Here is a 19,629-nt window from a genome sequence, read left to right as displayed (position 1 = left end):
TAAAGATGACTGGTTAAGCAGCCGTCAGCATACCAAAGGTCTTTTCAGCCCATCAGTAACGATGTTTTCAATGATTGGTTAGGAAAGACTTTTGTATACTAGTAGCTCACTAACTAAACATCATCATAACGCGTTCTTCAAACATGATGTATCGGTCTTGGAAGTACATAGCGACTGGGTTGCTTTCTGCTAAGTGCTGCGAGCTCTGATTTATTGTTGGTCGAGATTACACGGCAATTTGTCACATTTCCAAAATATTAAGTATACCCATTCGATAGAGCTCATTGTAACGCACAAAACATATTTATGAGACAAAGACATCAAACTCGATCGCCACAGTTGCAGGTGGACTTGGTGGTGTGAGGGCTACATTCACTGGAAGGGTATCACCTCATGCGAATTTTCTTCAATCAGATGACCCTCATCGGGGGTTCAAGACCACTAATTCTTGCACATATGAATCTTACTGCGTCAAGCTGAGACATGGGCTTTCACGGATAGGGCAATTGGTAGGCACGTCTTGGAGTCGAGAAGGGATTGAGGAATTCAACTGGTCGAATGATATATTTCGATCCTCCAGAGCTGAGCTTTCGTGTCATACTTGTATTACGAAGCTGAGCAAAACAATCGTAAGACATCGGAGCCGCAGCCGCAGGAAGCTGGAGCATCAGCTGCGGGGATGGATTGCGTTTACATATCGGTGGTAGCTTGATGTCTATAAGTACCAGTCACGCCAACGCACTTTTCTATCATCTGCAGATACGCGCAACACCAGAATCCCACTGTCCTTCACTTCCTTTCCCTAAAACGTCTTGACACTATACCGACGTGGACCTATCATCCTTCCAATAAACGCAAACACCCCATTACTAACGCAACTCCACACAACGAGGACTCTACTCTCACTCACTGCTAAATCCATACACCAAAATGGATGGTAACAAAACCTTTTTCGGAGCCGCTGCTGTACCAGCAGGCGAGCTATCAGACACAGCAAGCCATAATGCCCTCGAAGGGACGGATGGCGCCGAATGCGCTACAACCGGGATCGGGGAGGCCACACCAGTACCAATAACACCTACTGATGAGACTACAGCAGAATACAAGTGTGAGACTCAATCTGAAGGCGATAGAAAAGCTATTCATGTTGGTCTTCGGGACCAGGTCTCACGGTTTAAGCCTGGCAGCGTCATCAAATACATATCATATCATCCAGGATGGCCAGGAGGACAAGGACAGCTTATAAGCGACACCATGTGGGCCGCAGCAACAGATTGGAACTCAAGGAATCCTGGAGTGAAGTTTCAATGGACACTCGTTCGGGCAGAAGCGGCTTTCGAGGTCGTATATGGCGGCACACATGCGACAGCCGTGGCGTCAGCGTTCTTCCCAAACGAACCGCGAGGAGCACAGCCCAGACAACTGCTGGTGTATGACAAAACTTTCACACCAAGTGGTCTGTCTAGAATGAGGAACTCTTTTCAGCACGAATTGGGACATGTAAGTCAAGACTGGAGGGCCAGGTCAAATGTCTTGTTGTAAAGTGGGTGCGAGACAGGCCTAGGTTGCATCGTATTAAACCTGCACATGGATGTTGTGCCTACCTTTCTCTCTCTTTTTGTTAAACACCGCGCTGACCTAGACCTCCCATTTTAGGTGATGGGCCTAAGACACGAGCATGCGAACACCTCCAGCGAACCGACTCCAGCCATCCTCATAGGAGTGAAGAACCCGTTGTCAATCATGGGCTACTTGTTTCAAAGGTCAATACAAGCTACGGACATTGAATGGCTGAAATACTTCTACACCCTAGCAAATGGTACCGTTCTTCGAAGCGAAAACAACACATACTCATGGCCAATCCGCGATTATAACCCATGAAGCGAATTGGGAAATGCTGGGTTTTACGAATAGCTTGCAATTGCAGACTGCGTAGGCAGGGACGGAAGTTTTCACAGGGAGTAATGTAAAGTTCAATACAAGTGCGTACTTTATTGTTATCAATCAAGTATCAATGTATCGCTTGTGTCTGACAGCAGCTGTGCTGTCCACCCCCTTTTCTTCAAAACCTTTCCCTCTGAGGGTCAGAATACGTAGCAGAACGCTACTAGAACTCTAGAAAGGTGGTAGACCCACGGATTTCGCTATTTGAAAACGATACTAGCTCTACCTACCTCGGCATATCGATGCTGGCGCTTCCAATCTTCTAAAACTTGATCAAGATTGTGCAGATCATTGGATGGGTCAGATACGATTGCTCTAATATGAGGATTTGTCGACCGTTGGCAAAGATATTTGAAAGAGGCACCAACGCAGAGTTTCGCGCCTGCGTTTTTCAGCTCAAAAAAGGATTCCCGGTGTAACGAGGAGGTTTCGACGGAAGATCGATCTTCTCGGCAACCCACACGAAAGGGAGTGAACTCAACTTGGTCTAATTGAATGCAGATGACCCGTGTTGACTTCAGCTTCTCATACCACGTCTGCCTGGGAGCTGTCAAGCAGTCGTGCCACCATTCTAGGGCTTTACGACGTGATTTATCTAGAAGGCTCAAAGCTTGAAGGCCGTCAACTTCGATCGAACCGTCTCTTCCGATCGAACTGTCTTTGCCAAACCCCGATAGGATTCCATCAGGATAAAAGCAGGTGAAGCCAAGGCTGTGTACAATATATGGAACATCCATGCGATCCATGATGCTAACAATGTTTCGCATAAACTCTTGATTGGCAGGCTCATGACTAGCGAATAGTCTGTTCGACAGCGCTTTCAAAGCCTGGTGAAAACGCGTCTTTTTATCCCCAAGTCTGTGTAGAAGGCGATACCCGGGATGTCTTTCAAATCCCGTGAGTATTGTGAATGACCAAAATGGGTCTTCTGCGAATTCACTTAGCCATTCGCAAAGTACCTCATTGACTGTACGCTGGTCGCCCTTATCTGGAAAGTTTAATTTTGGCTTCAATATAGGGTGACATCGTCTTGATCGATCCGTGATCTTCGACTTTTCGTACGGCAAGGCAATTCCCATCTCTTCCAAAGCCACCCCAGAAGTGTCTTCGTCTACCCAGAATGGATTTGTTCCCGTGCGACGTGCAATAACTGTCGTATTCGATGAAACACTTGCTGGGCTGCTGTTGGATCGTCTATCCTCGAGATCAAAAGTCATCTCAGGGATTACTGGATAAGAAAGTGGGCGATTGTAAAATGGGTTACGACTTGCTAGCGCATGCATTGGTGTTGAAGGTCTTGTGCTAAAGACAATAGTGCTGGCCCTGGAACTCATGATGTTTGCTTGATAAACAGATGTGGCCACAGTCTCGGCGACATCGTGTTCTTCGTTGCAACAGAGCCCAGCGAAGATAACGGGTATCTCGGGATCGGAGCTTGCATGGTGGATCTCCTCGACAAGTGATTGAACGCTAATGCGCATTTCAGGGTCGGCTTGCAACATGGATCTAATCCAGGGACCAGGTATTTGGGCGTCAATACTATCTCTAGATGATAACATGTCGCACCATGCGTTTACTGCAGAGCAATTAGCATGGTACAAGCTTGATCCAGAGCCATGGAGCTCCATGTGATAGTCAAGGTCTGATATCGATAGACCGCAAAGCTTCGTCCACATTTCCAGGAAGACACATCCTAGAGACCAGATATCCGCAGATGACCTTCGAGGCAGGCTTGTGGCCACCTCGGGGGCGCAATAGCGTATGGTACCCTTCGAGGCAGGACCAGTCGTGGTACTATGGCCGACATCTGACCAGTCGAGAGTAGTTCCGAAATCCGTAAGGTATACTTCGTGAGCCTTCACTAATACATTCTGGTTGGCGGGTCAGCTGCTAACCATTGATAGTTCTGCGAATTCACCAACCTCTGGTTTTATGTCTTTATGTCTGAACTGGTTCTCGTGGAGGTAGCGTAAGGCAGAGGCCAGACAGCCGTAGAAGGTTCGAACGCGTGAATATGTCTCTTGCGACAAGACATGGGTGTTCAGAATGGCTTTGAGGTTACAGTCGGCGACAGGAGCCATGATTATACCAACATACCTAGTTCTGATCAGCGACATTGTGAAAAGGGTCGTTTGTGGTGTTGTCTTACTGTGGATCGGTGTAACTTCCAATCAACCTCACGATGTGCTGGTGCGAAAGCTTCTTCAACGCCTGTAGCTCCTTCTCAAAATCGTGTAGCACGACTCGATCTTGGCGGAAGGTACGGCCCCTGGGAATTTGCTTGCGAGCATACTCACGGTAGGTAACGGTACTGAGGACTTTGTCGACATATCCATAGCTTCCTTTTCCTAGTTCAGCGATCTTCTTCAGGGGTACCTCTTCAGGTTGTGAGAAATGGCGATGCTTGCTACCCTCCTTCTCTAGGTCAAGCGCCTTTGTGAGAACCCTGGACTGGACGTCAAGAAACCGGACCCGGGATGACTGGTCTTTGAGTTGTCCTGGCAATGTTCTTTGTTTGAATGGTAACGACAGATCGGTGATTCCACGGTCTAGGAACTTATCGATGACCTCTAGCTCGTTGATGAGCCGAAGCGTGGTATATATGCGGGGAATGCGACTCCACGAAGGCTTGCCGCTCCGGTACAGCAAGTCAGAGATGCCTCTCAGATCGGTTTCCGTGAAAGTCGACCGCGTGGAGAGCTCAACTGTACCCAAGGGAGGGAACCAGGCTAGCATAGCCTCGTCCAGCAGCGCGGCTTCGTCCATGATGGCGTGTTTTCGGCATGTGTATGCGTTCGGCGTCGTCTAGTCTGGCATATTCGTTTCGTGAAGGGCTGTCTGGGTCTCGCAATAGGAGCGTGTTTTATCGCAAGGCTACAAGAACGCGGTACAAGAAAGAGAGAAAGAGGATTGTTGCAGGCTGGGTGAGAATGCCCAGGCTTCAGCCGCAGCACATGTAGCCAACGCATCGCTTCATGCAGAAACGCCTCTATTGCACTGCCTCCCACTACTGGACGGCCTGCATATCACAGATGATGATGTCCGTAGTAATTTATTCATCATTCCAATACTGTACAAAGATTATACAAATAGCTAGAGTCTACCCGCGACCCAAATATGAAAGTTCATCGCTGCCAAAATTGGCGGCTCCAGAACGCCGATTCGTCATATACTCGTGTACCCCTCAATGAGCTTCTCAAGCGTGCGCCCCTCAGCCACGAACATCGATCTCGCCAGGGTACGCGAGCGCGATACCTTCATCTTCGAACTTCGCACCAATGCTTAGTAGATCGATGCTAAGCATTTTGGTGTCGCGTTGGAACCTCGTGCGAGGCTGCGCAAAGTCGCTTTCATCATCCCCACTGGATGCGTCGCTTGAGCTGGCCACCGACTCCACAGAGGAAGCCAAATCTGCCCGCATTACACCTTCAGCGCGATAATATCGTTGTCGCACCCAGCGAAAGTATACGGCAAGCGCGTCACGATGATTCGGGATACCGATAGGAGCGAGTGAGCGACGGGACGGGAGCTTGACAGCGTAAGGATGAGCTAGGAACAGGTGGGTCAGCAGAGCGATCGAGGAAGCCAAACCGGCATTGGTTGATGGTGCGGCTGAGATGGGCCGCTAGGCTCCAGGAAGTATGTTGCGCCACAGTGAGGCGCAGCAAGTCGGTAGTAGGAAGGAGTGGGATCGGAGGTGGAGACGGCATGATAGGCTGACTTACTATTACGAGACATCTTACACCGAGGTAGATGCTTTGTATGAAGCTTGGACGTGGTTGGGCGTAAAGGTCAAGCAGTTGGGCTGTCGTCAAGTGTGGTGTTGCGCATCAGGAAGTCTGAGTGAACGATTGATGGTGAGCTTCGTGTGGCGGGTGTCTCGCTTTATATGGTTTATCGTTCGGATGGAAGCGCTGAGAAGAGGCAGCTGTCGAGTAGTGGCCGGATGTTCAAGGCGTAGATGGAGAGTTGATGTGCAAGGTGAGAACGTGGTTGGCGAGAGACCTTTCCAGCTTGCGTATGCAAATCAGTATATCCGCAGAACGAGCAAGAGGGGAATGCGCATACGCGTCCATAGCACACTTATGAGTATCCCAGTGGCCGTTTTCGTGACCACGTTGAAGCCTCACGACCAAGGCACATACCCTTTTCCCGAACGAGCGCTTGGCCATTGCGTATTGTGTAGTGGAGCTTTGGCGACCTATGTTGCTGCTTACCGAGCCTAGTCGATTGACAGGGAGCGTTACGTCCGATGTAAAGACGGAGATTCGTTTCAGCTGCGATGGGTAGGGCTCATGCATAGAATCTGGGATCTTTCGCGATAAAGAGACGCCCGTCAGTCCCCATAGCCGGAGGTGGTGATGTTGCCGAACCGCGTTTGGCGAAAATGTGGCTGCAGTTTCAGACCTTCACCGGCAGAGCGCTGCAGGAGAAACGCATGCGATTGGGGGGCTGAAATCTCGCCATGCACTGCTTCTACATCATCAGATGCTAGGAGTCTTTACTCCTTGGATGTGCATGCTACGTGCGCTGACAAAATCTTGAGCAAAGAACGCGTGGGCCTCAAATGGTGGGCGTAGCGGCAAGCGCGGGGCTGCAGCCCTCCAGCTCTCTGCAGGTGTCTTACCGCGTCACTAGTCAGGGCCTACCAACAAGATTCGTCTCGTTCGCCCATTGCTACCACGCTAAGTTCTGCAGTAGATGTAATCTTACATTTTTTCTTTGGGCGTTTTCATAAGGAGTCGGGAATACACAAGCGCGCCAAACGATGTAAACGAATCTATTGGACTGTACGTCCGAAGGACGTGCCTGGCAGGGATGGACTTTTGTCATCTGGTAGTAGGTCTATGCGCTGCAGCAATCTGTACTTTTGCTTTCTTTTTCTCGTACTTTCTCCTCGTCATTCTGCAGCACCAAGAGCTTTGTTGGTCGTCGCGTGCACTTTGCGTACGCAATCTCATCGCTGCCTCGGGATAACGCTTGAACAAGGCATTGCTCCCGGTCGGCGCCAAGGCGTACCTGGGATAGATACAGGCCGAGTCGGAGAGAGAGCACCCCCGAACAAAGCTAAGACGCAAAGTTTCGATGGCACACGCCTGACGCGTGCGACGTATCTTCACACCGTCGCAATTGTATGCGGACCCCAAAATTCCAGGATCCGGGGACGCGCAGTGCCACGGTTTACTAGTATGTTGGAAGTTAGCAATAATTTGCCAGCCAGAGCCTTCTCTTTTTTCCAAGCGAGCCAACAACATAGTCTCAACGACAAGAGTGAAGGTAAAATGTGTTCAACGTTGGCGAGATATGTCAACGTGCAAAATCAGTTGCTGTGTGGCCCAGAATCAAGTTTGCTCAGGGGAAACAGTTCGGGAGATTAAATTCCGCTGATGTCTACAGCGATGGGCATCTTTTCCTGGACTGTTCATCGGTGATCAGAAAACTTCAGCCCATCTCTTACAGCCGAGGCGACATGTGAAGCAGAAAGCGATGCTCGGAAGGTCACCATAAACTCTCAGTCTTGCAGCCTTTTTTTCCTTACAAATCGATAAGAGACGCCCATCAGGGTTCTGCGTTATCGAAGTGGTACAAGACTGCACAGGCTGGCGCCACGAAAGAGCTGCGGTCAGCAAATTAGCGAACAGCGCCACAAAACTACCATCCGGATAAATGTGTAGTGGAGCGCTGCAAGCGCTGGTAGCGGTTTGGTATCGTCTTTGAACGATGCAGTCATCGCAAACACGGCGGTGTCGTCTGAATTTCCTACTGCTCGGTGTCCCGATTCTGCTGCGAACACAGCCCACATGGCAGCGGACGCAGCAAGGTTCTTTCCCACAAAACATTGTGTAGCTTCTTCCATGCACAACGTAGTGTGGCCCTACGCCCGACGTCCCTAGTTGACGCATGCACGATGGTCAAAGCATCGTCTTCACTTCTCCAAGTGTAGTGATGTTGCACGGTCCCTGTTGAGCATTTACTCAAGTAAGCTTCCCACATATTTGCCACCTCGCTCCGTCGCTGCATCTCTTGCACGTCTCCCAGGCTGATTGGCCTCGGGTACGTCGCCTTGTTCGTATGCGTGATTGATGCGTGCAATCCTTGTTTCTAGAAGGAAGCACGAGCTTCACAGGAACGGTGAGCCACTTACTGTGTGGCTGTGATTGGTAAAGATAGACGGTCATTGGCTGATATTCTCCTCCGCCGGCATGCAAGCGATGTTGACCGGTCCGCAAAACGCAGGACGGCACAGCATTTGAAACGCCAACGCAACTGTTGGTCGTATATGTGTGTGTGTGCCTGCGCAACACTCCCACGTCCGATGAAGGCAATAGCGCAAGGATGCGAGCAGAGTTTTAATGCAGACTGCGGCCGTCTCGTTAAGGCAAGAGCGCAGACTGGCAGACGCACAGCCTCCACGCGGCTCTGGGAGCTGATTGATGCGCACTCGAGGCCATGGTTCTTTGACGACCACTTGAAACCGTCCAGATCGGATAAAAGGGCGAAACCAACAATCGTCTTGAGGACACCAGCCAGTAACGCTTCTTGACGGCGCGTTCGTACAACCACCATATACCCGTTGTGCTGCGGCTATCAGGACTGCAGCTCAGAAGGTAAACATCTCCGAGAGCTGTGCGCTGGTCTGGCCATCGGCAAGCTGCAATGCATCTCTCAGGCAGAGATTGAAGTATTATTGGGAGTATCCGATCAGACCTTGCATGTGGCTTTGTGGATTGTCTACCAATTGGCGGTTCTCAGTTTTGCTGCGCTTTCGAGCTCACAAAACGCGTCGTTTTCTGTTAAAGACGGCAACCCGGTCGTCCTCCAGATTTTGCTTTGCGAGCAGAAGAGCATGATTATTGGTGTAAGAAAAGGTATCTGTATATGCAATAAGATGCTAAAGGAAAGAAAATCGTGTACGGACAATTACTGTCTAGACGAGCAAAGGATAAGTGAGAGTCGAAAGCGGAAGTGTTTAGACCACCCGAAGCTTCCGACACCACACGTGACAGCGCGATTGCACTTACTATGTTGAGACTAGAGCATGACGTAGCAGATCACCATCTTATGAATGCACTCTCGTCCGAAAATCGATACCAATCACACTGGTCTTACTGCTAACTTCTTAAAACGCGTCAAATTTAGTTGCAGTGAGTGTCAGATCACAACAACAACGGGAAACGCCTCGCATCATGTTTCATCCACATCCTTGTCCGCCTAATCCTCAAAATCCCAATACGCCCTATCCAACTCCGCCTGCAACCCCTCAATCAGCCTCAGTTCAAACGGCTCAACCTGGAACAACCCACTCCCACCTATACAAGGATTCGTGCATTCGCACTTTAGGCTCGCATCGTCCGTCATAGTCACTTGCATGCGTCTTTCCATCGCCTTGACACCAGCCGTATGGTCGACGCTCCTGTCGTTGAGAAGCCGCGTCCAATAGTGCCGCGCAGAGTTCTTTATACATCCACTCATGCTATACTTAACTCCCTTGGAGCCCTTGAGCATGTTCAAAGCGTCCCAGGCGGCGACGAAGAAGAGGTCTATCCACTTCTTTTGGCAGGAGTGTGGGCCTTTCCAAGGACATTCGGCGAGGTTGTGCTCGGGACCTATGAAGCGGAAATCGATTGTGTCGAGGTTCTGAAGTGAGTTTAGAGAGGATAGAGTGAACGGGAAGGTAACAGATTGACGCAGCGGTTGTCCTGGGAGTGGACGAATGCCGCAAAATTCTAGGTAATCTTTTGCGCACATCTCGAGCTGCATCTTTCGAAGGAAGTTGACCGGCATTGACACAAATGGGAGGTTGTGCCAGATATCAGTCGTCGACTTTTGAGGGCCGATTGGCGCGCGAAGCCGTGTGAACCGCTTGATGGTATCGCGGTTGGCGACTGTCGTCGCTTCTTCGTTGACTTGTTTGCATATGCGCATGATAGTCATATTTGGGCGCTGTATATCAGGGTCAACCCGGCGCCCTACGCGACTAGGATCCTCGAATGAATGGCCTTTTCCAAGAACAAGCTTCTTCCGCATATCAGGCTGTACAACCATATCGGGAACAACGACTGGACCGATTATTTGCAGGTAGATGGCTTCGCGCATCTCCAGAGGCAATGCCAATAGCCGGAAAGCTTGATCGGTACCTTCCCACCATAGATTCTGCTCGTCGTATTGCATCTGGGAGAATCTCATCACGTACATGTCGTCGGCGGCGGTACAATATGTATCACGTATCCAGGCTGATGCTCCGCATTCGTTCATGTGCTTCTTACCAAACTCAACGACCCTAAGATCATCGACGTGTACTGGTCCGTTACTTCCAGGCGGTCTCAGAATCGCGACGGTGCGGGCAAAGCCGTCGGATCGCCGCGGCTCGATAAAGGTATACCAGTCATCGTAGTCAGTTGTCGCATCGCACACAGTGGCCCTACGGACGGCTTCGATATCTTCGATGTTTGCCCGAGAAACCACGAGTAGGTTTTCCTGACGCTTAAAGAAGTGGCTATACCGTGACAAAAACGAGAAGTTGGTCTTGCGTTCGTCCTGTATGAAGTCGTGGAGAGCAGAGACGATGAAGTTGAAAGGCATTGTGTCGTTAGTGGTAGTTGCATGCAAAGTGTCGGTGGTTGCAAGGCTAAGCGCAGTAAGTGTAGTATTAGTTTTGTCCATGCTTAAGAGCTTGCGTAGGTAGCAGACTGTAAGTGAATAGTTTAAATTGTAGCCTGGTGCAGGACCGTATAAAGCATCAGGTGCGCGCAGGCTGTGTCAGCAGGCGCACTAGTCCATATCGGTACTAGATTGTGTATACGCTCGTGAAAGTGCGGGCGCGTACCGGTTTCCAAGGAAAATATGAAGATTTCGCTTCCTCTAAAGTGAAAAAGAAATACTCTAGGCAGACGAGTACGTGACCTGGCGTCTTGTAAGCATATAGATATAGAATGTCGTAAACGCTTTCAAAGATGTTGTTATGTGCAACTTTGACAAGATTCTTCGTGACGCGAGCACATTTCATCATGACGTCCGCGACGAAAAGTGGTTTCCAATCCCATACTCAAGCACGTTCACATTTCACTATGATGAAGGTAGACATGGTATTGAATAAGTATGGTTTGATTTGGTCATCGCTATGCTGGCGCTAGACTCATAAGTCGTAATAAAACAAAGCACCTGTCTAAGGGCTTTTCGCTAGATGTACACGTCCTCTTCGCTCCGCAACTATGCGTAAGACTGGGCGGAGCAGGTGAAGGGACTTCTTACAGCACCGGAGTTGTACTGTGTAATAATATCCTCGACAGACGCGTAGGTACCGGCACCGAGGACGACAAGTCCAATGAGGAACACGATAGCGTTCAGGATAGACAGAGAAATGTTCTTGGCGTTCGCATTCCACTTGCCCTCCTTGACCAGCTGGAACCAGAAGAGCGCAGGCCAGTAGAATGTGAAACCAGAGATGAACAGCGAGGAGATGAGACCAAGAAGCGCGTTGAAGAAGGGAATGGCCTCAGCGATGATCCATCCAATGACGGTGACGACGGTGATAAGTCCGACCCAGACACCCCAGCCCTTGGCGTCCTTGACGAATCGGATGGGCGAAGTAGGGAAAACGCGGTCCATGATGTAACGGCAGACCACGGTACCGTTGATGGAACCGGAGATGAAGATGACGGGGAGCGCGATACCGAAGGCGATACGGGAGACAGTGTTACCGGCGGAGAGAAGAGCAGGTGACTTGACCTCCTGACCAACGAAAGCGTAGACGAGAGCACCAGTCATGGTGTAGATGAAAATCTCAATCAGACCAAGGGCCCAGATGGACTTGACGTAGTCCTTGGGTGTGTGCATCTCGGACATGAAGGAGAATTGGCAGACGGCGAACGAGTAGGCGAAGATGATGTTGGTGGTAGCCAGGAAAGCTTCGTAGAATGAAGTTCCGGGTTGAGGCCACGCAGACCAGTTGACTCCGCTGAGTCCGCCAGGAGCATCATGTGCCTGGATACCAGTCGCGATGATGGTGATCAAGATGGCGGCAATGATACTAATAAAGTCGATGTAACCTAGGAACGCGAAGTCGTGGAAAGTGGGTGGCAGAGCAAGGATCAACAAGATAATCATGGATACAACACCCCATACAAGCGCGCATGTGGTGTAGTTTCCGATGATGTTAATCCAGGCAATTGTTCCAGTAAGCGCGTGCGATCCGACGAGCAGAATCAAGAAGAGCGCGAACATGACACCAGTAAGTTCCTTTCCGAATTTTCCCCAGATGATTTCGACAGCGTCCGAGTAGTGGTTGACATGCGGGTAGCGCATCTTAACCTGACCGACAACGTACGATGTGTAAATTGCGACAAGACCAAGACCAACGCACATGATGACACCGGGAACCATTCCCAGGGTCGCGAACGCGCTGGGAATACTGAGGGAACCAAGAGCGATGGCTTCGACGATCAAGCATACTGTAAGTTGCTTCCAGCCAAGGCGGTGGAACTTTTCAGATCCCTCCTGGACGGTAGCAGTCTTGTCGACGGGCATCATGAGTTCTGGGTCGCTTTTCTTGCCCTCAGATGAAAGGTCGTCCAAACGGTAGGTTGGCGGTGCAGCAGCGTAATGCCTAGCGGGAATGCCGGTGTTGACGCCGTTGGAGCCTGCAGCGGCGTATTGTGGCTGAGGGTTGCCCGTCGTCAACCCGTTTGCGTGAGGTACTTCCTGCATGATGGAAGATGTCGGGTGTTCAAATATTGATATTTTGAATTTGACGGTGGGGTGGAGTCGTGGTCAAGTCGGAAGTCCAAGGGCACTCGCGACTTTTTGGTGTTTGGCGCTGCTGACGAGCTAGTTTGCCCGGTACACCAAAAGCAGCAGTTGCAGTGTAGGTCACAGGTCCAGTCGTCGGAAGCGGGAAGAGGACGGCGGTCGATGTCGACGCTCTGTGACGTACCGTGGAACCGAAGGAGAGGTGGATTAGTATAGTAACACAACAATAGCCGTTTCCTTAACGCCAGCGGCTACAGTTGTTTCTTATATCAACGAGCCTTATCTCTCCGCACGTTCTGCATGTGTAATAGAATGTTCCAAGCGGCCTTCCCCCGCGCGCTCCCAGCATGCTGGACGACCGATGTTGACCGAAAGCTGGCTATCGAGGGCCTTAGCGACTCTCGGTCCATTTCTCGTATCGTACCAGTGTATGGTGCGTGCAGCCAGCAGCGTCGCTCTCTAGTGGCGTTGGTAATAACGCGGTCCACATGGTGCGTCGCAGTTGACGTAAAATTTTCTCTTTTTTACGTGTTTGAGTGGTGAGCGTTGGGACGTGCTTGATGTGACATCGCCTCAATCCTTACTAGGTGACATCACGGCGGAACCTGCATGAGGGTTGCAGATAAGAGAGCCGCTCAGCTCACGCGACGACCGGGAGATGTGGGATAAGCATTCTGAGTTTGCAGTGACGAGTGCCATGGCGACAGAGGCGTCGCGTAGGGCTGACCGTGTGGCTGCATTGGAGCGGCGGACAAGCCTTTAGGGCCGCGCCATCCCGGGTCTCGGCGGGGCTTGAGTAGTTTAACCGAACAGGTACAGGGCGCAAACTCTGAGCGAGGCCCCCCCGAACCTTCCCGTCGACTACGCCCAGTGTGGTAATGCACGACACTTCTCGGTGATTTGAGCCTGGGCGCGGATTGCTTCTTGGCTTCTAAATGGGTGATGGCAAGCGTTGCGTGACCGCGCGGCTTATCTTTGGAGCAAGGGTTTTGTGGAGTGCATTGCCGAACTTTGCGCCGGCCAATGATATGGGGGATGAATAGAATTGCTTGGAGATAGCTATGGTCTTACCCCAGGATCTCAGAAGCCTCAAAGGACACCGTGGGATGTCCTGCTCTTGCCGAACAGCCGTGGTCCTCCAGATTGGGAGAGACTGGCCAAGGATGCCGCGCAACGAGCGCAAAAACACTCGGGCAAGTTACTGCAGACTGCATCGGATGCTCCATCTCTTCATGGACCCTTCCGCCACTGGAACCGAACAAACGGCATACTACAGCCGTTGTCGGAAGCTATCGAGGCCGCGGCCTCTGTACATACACTACTCGACTACGCCGCGGTTTTTAGAAATTCGTCCACTACATGCGGGTCAGTCTCGACTTCCTGGGCTCCCCTGCTTCGCCTGCTCTCCCATGTCTCGCTCACGTGGGCGTCTTCCGCCGTCGATTCTGGTGTGAAGACAAATACGCGATGCTCACCTGGACAAAAGTTAGCCTATAATGCGGGCCCAGATATAGAGGCAGACCGACAGTTCTTCCACGCGGTACCTAGCATCGGGTCTTCGACTTCCCAGTCCTCAGTCAGGAAGTGTGCGAATGCGCCATGAGTAACGACCATCACCTGTTCCGTTAGCACACCATCCCTGAGAGGACGACGGTCGACTTACCTGCGCTTCAGGCCGTTGGTACAACCAGTTCCTTAGATCAGAAGCGCGCTTCGATATGGCGCGCTTCTCATACGCCCAATAGTCTTGCTGCAGGACGTGTTAGTAAGCATGCATGTTGATGTCAGACCGGGAGATCGACCAACCTTGGAATTCCAGCCCGCTGTCACCGCAGAGGCGTCGACTTTGCTGATATCAAAGTCGATCTCGCCTTCGGGGAAGAGTTCTGGTAGGAACTTTTGCACGTCATCTGCAGTATCTGCAATTCCAACGTCACACCCAATGTTGCTGACTTCTTGCAAGGCTGGCAACAGCACGAACGGCACCTCCTTCCGCGATAGCACAGGCCCGAAACTCAGCGCAGCGGTCTGGATCGTTCGGCGCAGGGGCGACGCAAACACCGTCTCTATCTCTTCGTGATACTGAAATGCCGAGCTGAGTGTGCGACATTGCTCTTTGCCTTTCGTGGTCAGGACAGCGTCGCGAATGCTGTAATCGCGCTGCGGTCGATTAGCGTCGATGTCGTAGAGATCATCCCTCCCGAACTGTCACCTACAGTCGCGTTGTGTTGTCCTTGCGCGTGGCGAACAATATGAATCTTTGGAGGCATCGTGGTGTTGGTGTTGAGTGTTGCTGAGTCTGCACTGTACGCTTGGTGGTGGGGCTTGCCGATTGAGTCACCAGGGTGCTATCGTGCAGTGGCGAATCTGAGATTGATGGGTGAGAGGATAGTTTGACGGATGATGTTCAATCTCTTCCTACACTCAGTCTACGATTGCGATGCCGACTTCCAGGTTCTTACTTTATACTACGTGGTTGCAGTCCGCGGTGTTCGTACTTCTATACGGAACAGAGATCGCTCCCACAAGGAAGGTCAGCCGAGTGACAGCAATTCGGCCACCCGCACTAGGCCGCTTCCGGGGTCGAATTTCGTTGTCGCAATCCGTGTCTTTGAGACAAAGTAACGGTTGTGAATGCATTTTGAACAGCAAAAGTCCAGCAATCAAAGCATTGAATAGCTTGGAGTGAGTTCTCAGACTCCCGCGACGCGCGATTGACGGATGCGCTGGTCTATGTCCATGGTTGACTGTTGGCTTCCTTACTCGAACCTTTTGCCATGACCAAGCTCTTTTCCTTTAAGAAAAAACGAGTAACTGCTATATGCACGCACCCCCAAGTGCTTGTTGCAGTGAAGCGTATGAGCAGATTAATATGTAAAGCTGGTCGTTGAAATGCGACGGTGAACCACTTGAAGGAAAAGAACACGAGAATCGGATATTGCGATGGAATTCAGATCGAGCGTGAGGGGAAAAAAATCGCTTCGTACTATATGCCTCGCACTGGCGTCCATGATACACAAGAATGCTGCTGGTAGTTCGCATGCGCGCAATAGATGATGTTTGGTGTTTTCAGTAAGTCGCTATATTTGGGCAGGAGCGATAGTCTATTTAGCGCCCGCCTGCCAGGGGAAGTACATCCAACAAACCTCAAGCACTTCCCTCATCGTAACTTCAGTATCGCGCAACAGACTATCCCATCGCGACGGGAACGAGTACGTTTCTGGCTCGGTTACCGATACATCTTCTTTCTCGAGATAATATAACCGATGCAGCACTTGTTGCTGTCCTTTGAGCTATTGTATAGGCCCTCATCACTCAACGGACAGATCTCACAGTCTTTTAGAGCGAGCGTCACGCGACAGACACCGTCTGTCCCTGAGTCCGGTAGCTACTTGTCTTGATTATTTCTACTGGGTTGCCTCCTTCATTGTGTTGTTGTGCTTCTTCCCGTCGCCCAAACAAATAGGTACGCACTTACGACTTTGAAGCAGCAGTCTACGGGCCATCTGCACTTTACGTCAGGAGAAAGAGGAGATGTGGACAAGCTTTTGCGTCAAGCGTTGCGGCTCTCTACCATGGTCGCTTGCCCACAGGCTTGGACTCATCAACAAAGGCTATCGGCGTTGAGATGTCAACAGTTTTGATGTTGTATCAGGGGTTCCCTCTGGTTCCCGATCGTGCGAGCCAATGCACGTTTTCGGCCAGGCAGGTACATCGGATCCGCAAAAGACCCCGCAGCACTAGTGCGAGCAGTCTCATCCACCATCCAGGAAGCCTCATCGTTATCGCTATCATATACATCACTGACAGCTTTGCGAACCTTAATATTTGTTCAACATCACTCGTCCAGCATGTCATATAGCGAACCCACAGTACTTATCATAGGCGCAGGTACTTTCGGCGCGTCTACCGCGTATCATTTGAGCAAACAATACAAGGATCCATCTCGGATAACTATCGTTGATCGCTGGAATACCAATGCATCACTTGGTCAAAAGCAGGCGGCAGCCATCGACACCAACCGCATCATCCGTACCGACTACGAATCGCACCTTTACTGCAATCTCGCAAATGAGGCTATTCATTTCTGGTTTTGGAGCATTGCAGTTCAAGGCCACTTTCACAAAACTGGCTGGGTTGTTCTAGACAAGAAAGATGGTACTTTTGGAGATGCGATCAAAAAGACGTTTTGCGAGCGAGGAGGCGATTGCACGCGGGACTTACCAGCTAAAGACCTGGACAAGTACGCTGTGACCAAAGGGATCAAGAGTGAACAATATGGCAAAGGCTACTTCAATCCCGAAGCTGGATGGTGCGATGCTGAAAGAGCAACCCAAAGCTTTACGAAGGTTGCACTCGAGTCTGGTGTCAAACGAGTAACCGGGGAAGTGCAAGAGTTATTACTTAGTGCCGACAAAAGCCGCGTCGCTGGTGTCAAGTTGAGAGATGGCCAGATTCTCAGAGCCGACAAGATCGTGTTAGCAGCAGGAGCATGGACCAGCTCTCTGATGTCACCAATTGAAGACGCTTTGAAGATCCAAGAGCAGGATCGCATCGAGCGCCAAGTCACTGCTGTCGGACGTGTCTCTGCGTACTACACACTGAACGAACAAGATACCCAAGGCATGATCGACGAAGAAGTCCCCGTGATCGTCATTGGTGGAGAAGTCGACATCATCCCACCTTCGCAGCCGAACCGGACGCTGAAGATCAATGATCTCAAGACGGAGATCGTCAACAGGGTCACAACACCTTCTGGACATACCATCACCATGCCATCACGGAGGAACCAAAACGATGTTCCGGAGAAGCTAAAGCACGAAAGTGCACAGATAATTCACAACGCCATGCCAGAGTGGACGCGCAGCAGACAACCAGACCGCTGGCGAATTTGCTACGATGCCGTCACACCCACAGAAGACTGGCTCATGTGCCAGCATCCTCATCAACAGCTCGCTAATCTATACCTTGCAGTCGGTGGTAGCTTTCATTCATACAAGTAAGTGACTTTAGACCTATGTCTCGTGTCGCGCAGCAGACTGCGATACTGACGTCTTCGTTAGGTTCCTTCCCGTCGCTGGCAACTACATGTGCAATGTGCTATCTGGTAAGAGTAATGGCGAAGAGAAGGATACCGCTTGGAAGTGGAAGAACGCGGAGGAACTATCCTGTCGCAAGGGTAAGGAATTTGGCGAGAGCCCAAGGAATTGCGATAAGAAGGAGTTGAGTGAGTACGAGGGGGTATCATCGAGGTTATAGTCGTTAAGAGGTGACGCTTTGCACGACAGCAACACTTATGAACTACCATTGGTTTTAACAAGATCAAGATACCATCGACTGTTCCGCGCCACGAAAAAAATCCGTTTTCAAAGCCGTTGATATGCTCTTCACTAGAACTAAGGCGTACGTCTAATCTACCGGTACTGCGCTTGCACGCGGTAAAGAAGTGGCTGGCGCAAAGCTCGCGCTTGTCTTCTGCGGCCAGCAGGAGTATCTCGCGTTGATTATAGTGAGACGGAGACAAATACTTCATCAGTAGCGAAAATTAGCACAGGTCTCTTGTTACCTGTTTGATTGTGAAAGTGCAACCAAAGCTATAAGTCTAATACAGCTCCAGAGAGTTCTAGTAGCGCTTGATGTCGAAGTTAGAAAAAGATAGTGTTTCAAAACCTTGCGGTGTAGTTAGATAAATTGATTGCGACTCGGTGGTTCCATTACAGAGTTAGGTGTCGATAACCATGGTTCATGGTAGGCAGCCATGGCCCAGAACCATAGCAGCGCGATCTGTTTTCACCGCGGAGAGGACAGAGAAAATCTAAAAGTATTAGGCTGCTGTACCTTCTTTGGCCTTGGCATGAATCTCACCCCATTCGTTTCCTTGTTCACTGCTATATACCCAGCCGATTGTCCACCTTAGCACAATAAAGCGCTTTGAAGTGACAACAGTTATAGTTGGTCAGCAGAAGCTAGTATGTCTCACCTAAAGGAAACTCAGACAACCGACGATACCAGCCAAGAGGATTCTTGCGTCCAGTTTGTCAGTGGAAAGAAGGTGATCATCCTCCCCAACGACCCGCCCTCGAAAAAGCCCGAAGATGGATACATCTTAGTTAGTGACCCCATGGCTGCCGCTGTCGATGTGAGTGTACCCGCTTACTAAGAATTGGAGCTTTTCGCGCCCTGGAACTAACATGCACAGGACTTGGGCGTCTCTGGCCTCCTCATTCACTACGCTAGTATCCTCGCAGTCGAAACTAAAGTAGACCTCCACACCGGCCCACAATGGGATGCGCTCGTCGAGGGCCTCGATACTCTACGCATCTGTTCCGAACTTTTCTCAAACGCCACCATCCATGATCTGCCCAAAGTGTTCGGATATGTCAACTACAAACTATCGCCGCAACACCAGGTCACCCTTTTCATCGTCCTTTCAGCCATCTTCAAGACGACTGACTGGATGCGCTTCGAGCGCCAGGTTGTCGAGAAGGAGGAATTTGAGATATCAGCCGTCGTATGGGCGTTCAAAATCGGTCCCAGGGGTCTGACACAGGGGCGGTCAAAAGGAAAGAAGGAGCTTGAAACACTCCTGGAGGCGGAGGAGGCGTGGATTGCTGCTAACCGCAACGCGGTCAATTATGAAGAGAGCAAGAAGGCGCTGCTGCAGCTCGCTGCTGGATTCGTGGAGTGGGGTACGAACGCGGCCGGATTCTTTGGCGCCAAGTAGCGCAAGATTGCCGGTTCAGTTGTCTGCAATTTGGGGGTATTGAGACTTCACGATATCATCAATCGTCTCGGCTGAGAGAGCCACCAGTGTCGAGTTCTTCTGCTTTGTAATCAGAGTTGCTATCAGTCAATCAGTCAGTTGTCAGTTCATCTTTGCGGTTCAAACTGTCAGTCTGGAGGTAGTGAACTGACCTGATTGACTGCCAAGACATT

At 50.7% G+C, this 19,629-nt stretch overlaps 7 protein-coding genes across 7 annotated transcripts; 3 read left to right on the top strand and 4 right to left on the bottom strand.

Moving 5' to 3' along the window:
• Positions 1-930: 930 nt before the first annotated feature.
• On the top strand, positions 931-1,881 carry J4E82_006900 (uncharacterized protein; the record flags this gene model as incomplete). Its single annotated transcript, XM_051733151.1, has 2 exons — positions 931-1,500; positions 1,657-1,881. 2 exons carry the CDS (start codon positions 931-933, stop codon positions 1,879-1,881), a joined length of 795 nt encoding a protein of 264 aa, XP_051587035.1.
• A 1,946-nt stretch (positions 1,882-3,827) lies between these two features.
• On the bottom strand, positions 3,828-4,710 carry J4E82_006899 (uncharacterized protein; the record flags this gene model as incomplete). The annotated part of the gene is made up of 2 exons (XM_051733150.1): positions 3,828-4,041; positions 4,094-4,710. The coding sequence occupies 2 exons, from the start codon at positions 4,708-4,710 to the stop codon at positions 3,828-3,830; spliced, it is 831 nt and encodes a 276-aa protein (XP_051587034.1).
• Positions 4,711-9,156: 4,446 nt separating this feature from the next.
• On the bottom strand, positions 9,157-10,527 carry J4E82_006898 (uncharacterized protein; the record flags this gene model as incomplete). The annotated part of the gene is made up of 1 exon (XM_051733149.1): positions 9,157-10,527. One exon carries the CDS (start codon positions 10,525-10,527, stop codon positions 9,157-9,159), a length of 1,371 nt encoding a protein of 456 aa, XP_051587033.1.
• A 627-nt stretch (positions 10,528-11,154) lies between these two features.
• J4E82_006897 (uncharacterized protein) lies at positions 11,155-12,651 on the bottom strand (the record flags this gene model as incomplete). The annotated part of the gene is made up of 1 exon (XM_051733148.1): positions 11,155-12,651. The coding sequence occupies one exon, from the start codon at positions 12,649-12,651 to the stop codon at positions 11,155-11,157; it is 1,497 nt and encodes a 498-aa protein (XP_051587032.1).
• Positions 12,652-14,019: 1,368 nt separating this feature from the next.
• Positions 14,020-14,963, bottom strand: J4E82_006896 (uncharacterized protein; the record flags this gene model as incomplete). Its single annotated transcript, XM_051733147.1, has 5 exons — positions 14,020-14,168; positions 14,220-14,310; positions 14,357-14,443; positions 14,500-14,853; positions 14,910-14,963. The coding sequence occupies 5 exons, from the start codon at positions 14,961-14,963 to the stop codon at positions 14,020-14,022; spliced, it is 735 nt and encodes a 244-aa protein (XP_051587031.1).
• A 1,581-nt stretch (positions 14,964-16,544) lies between these two features.
• J4E82_006895 (uncharacterized protein) lies at positions 16,545-17,952 on the top strand (the record flags this gene model as incomplete). The annotated part of the gene is made up of 2 exons (XM_051733146.1): positions 16,545-17,692; positions 17,757-17,952. 2 exons carry the CDS (start codon positions 16,545-16,547, stop codon positions 17,950-17,952), a joined length of 1,344 nt encoding a protein of 447 aa, XP_051587030.1.
• A 712-nt stretch (positions 17,953-18,664) lies between these two features.
• On the top strand, positions 18,665-19,417 carry J4E82_006894 (uncharacterized protein; the record flags this gene model as incomplete). Its single annotated transcript, XM_051733145.1, has 2 exons — positions 18,665-18,832; positions 18,893-19,417. The coding sequence occupies 2 exons, from the start codon at positions 18,665-18,667 to the stop codon at positions 19,415-19,417; spliced, it is 693 nt and encodes a 230-aa protein (XP_051587029.1).
• Positions 19,418-19,629: the final 212 nt, after the last annotated feature.

The sequence above is a fragment of the Alternaria postmessia genome, assembly GCF_024291825.1.
Source record: "Alternaria postmessia strain BMP 2775 chromosome Unknown scaffold_43, whole genome shotgun sequence".
NCBI lineage: Eukaryota > Fungi > Ascomycota > Dothideomycetes > Pleosporales > Pleosporaceae > Alternaria > Alternaria postmessia.
This window is presented reverse-complemented; position numbering and strand designations above follow the sequence as displayed.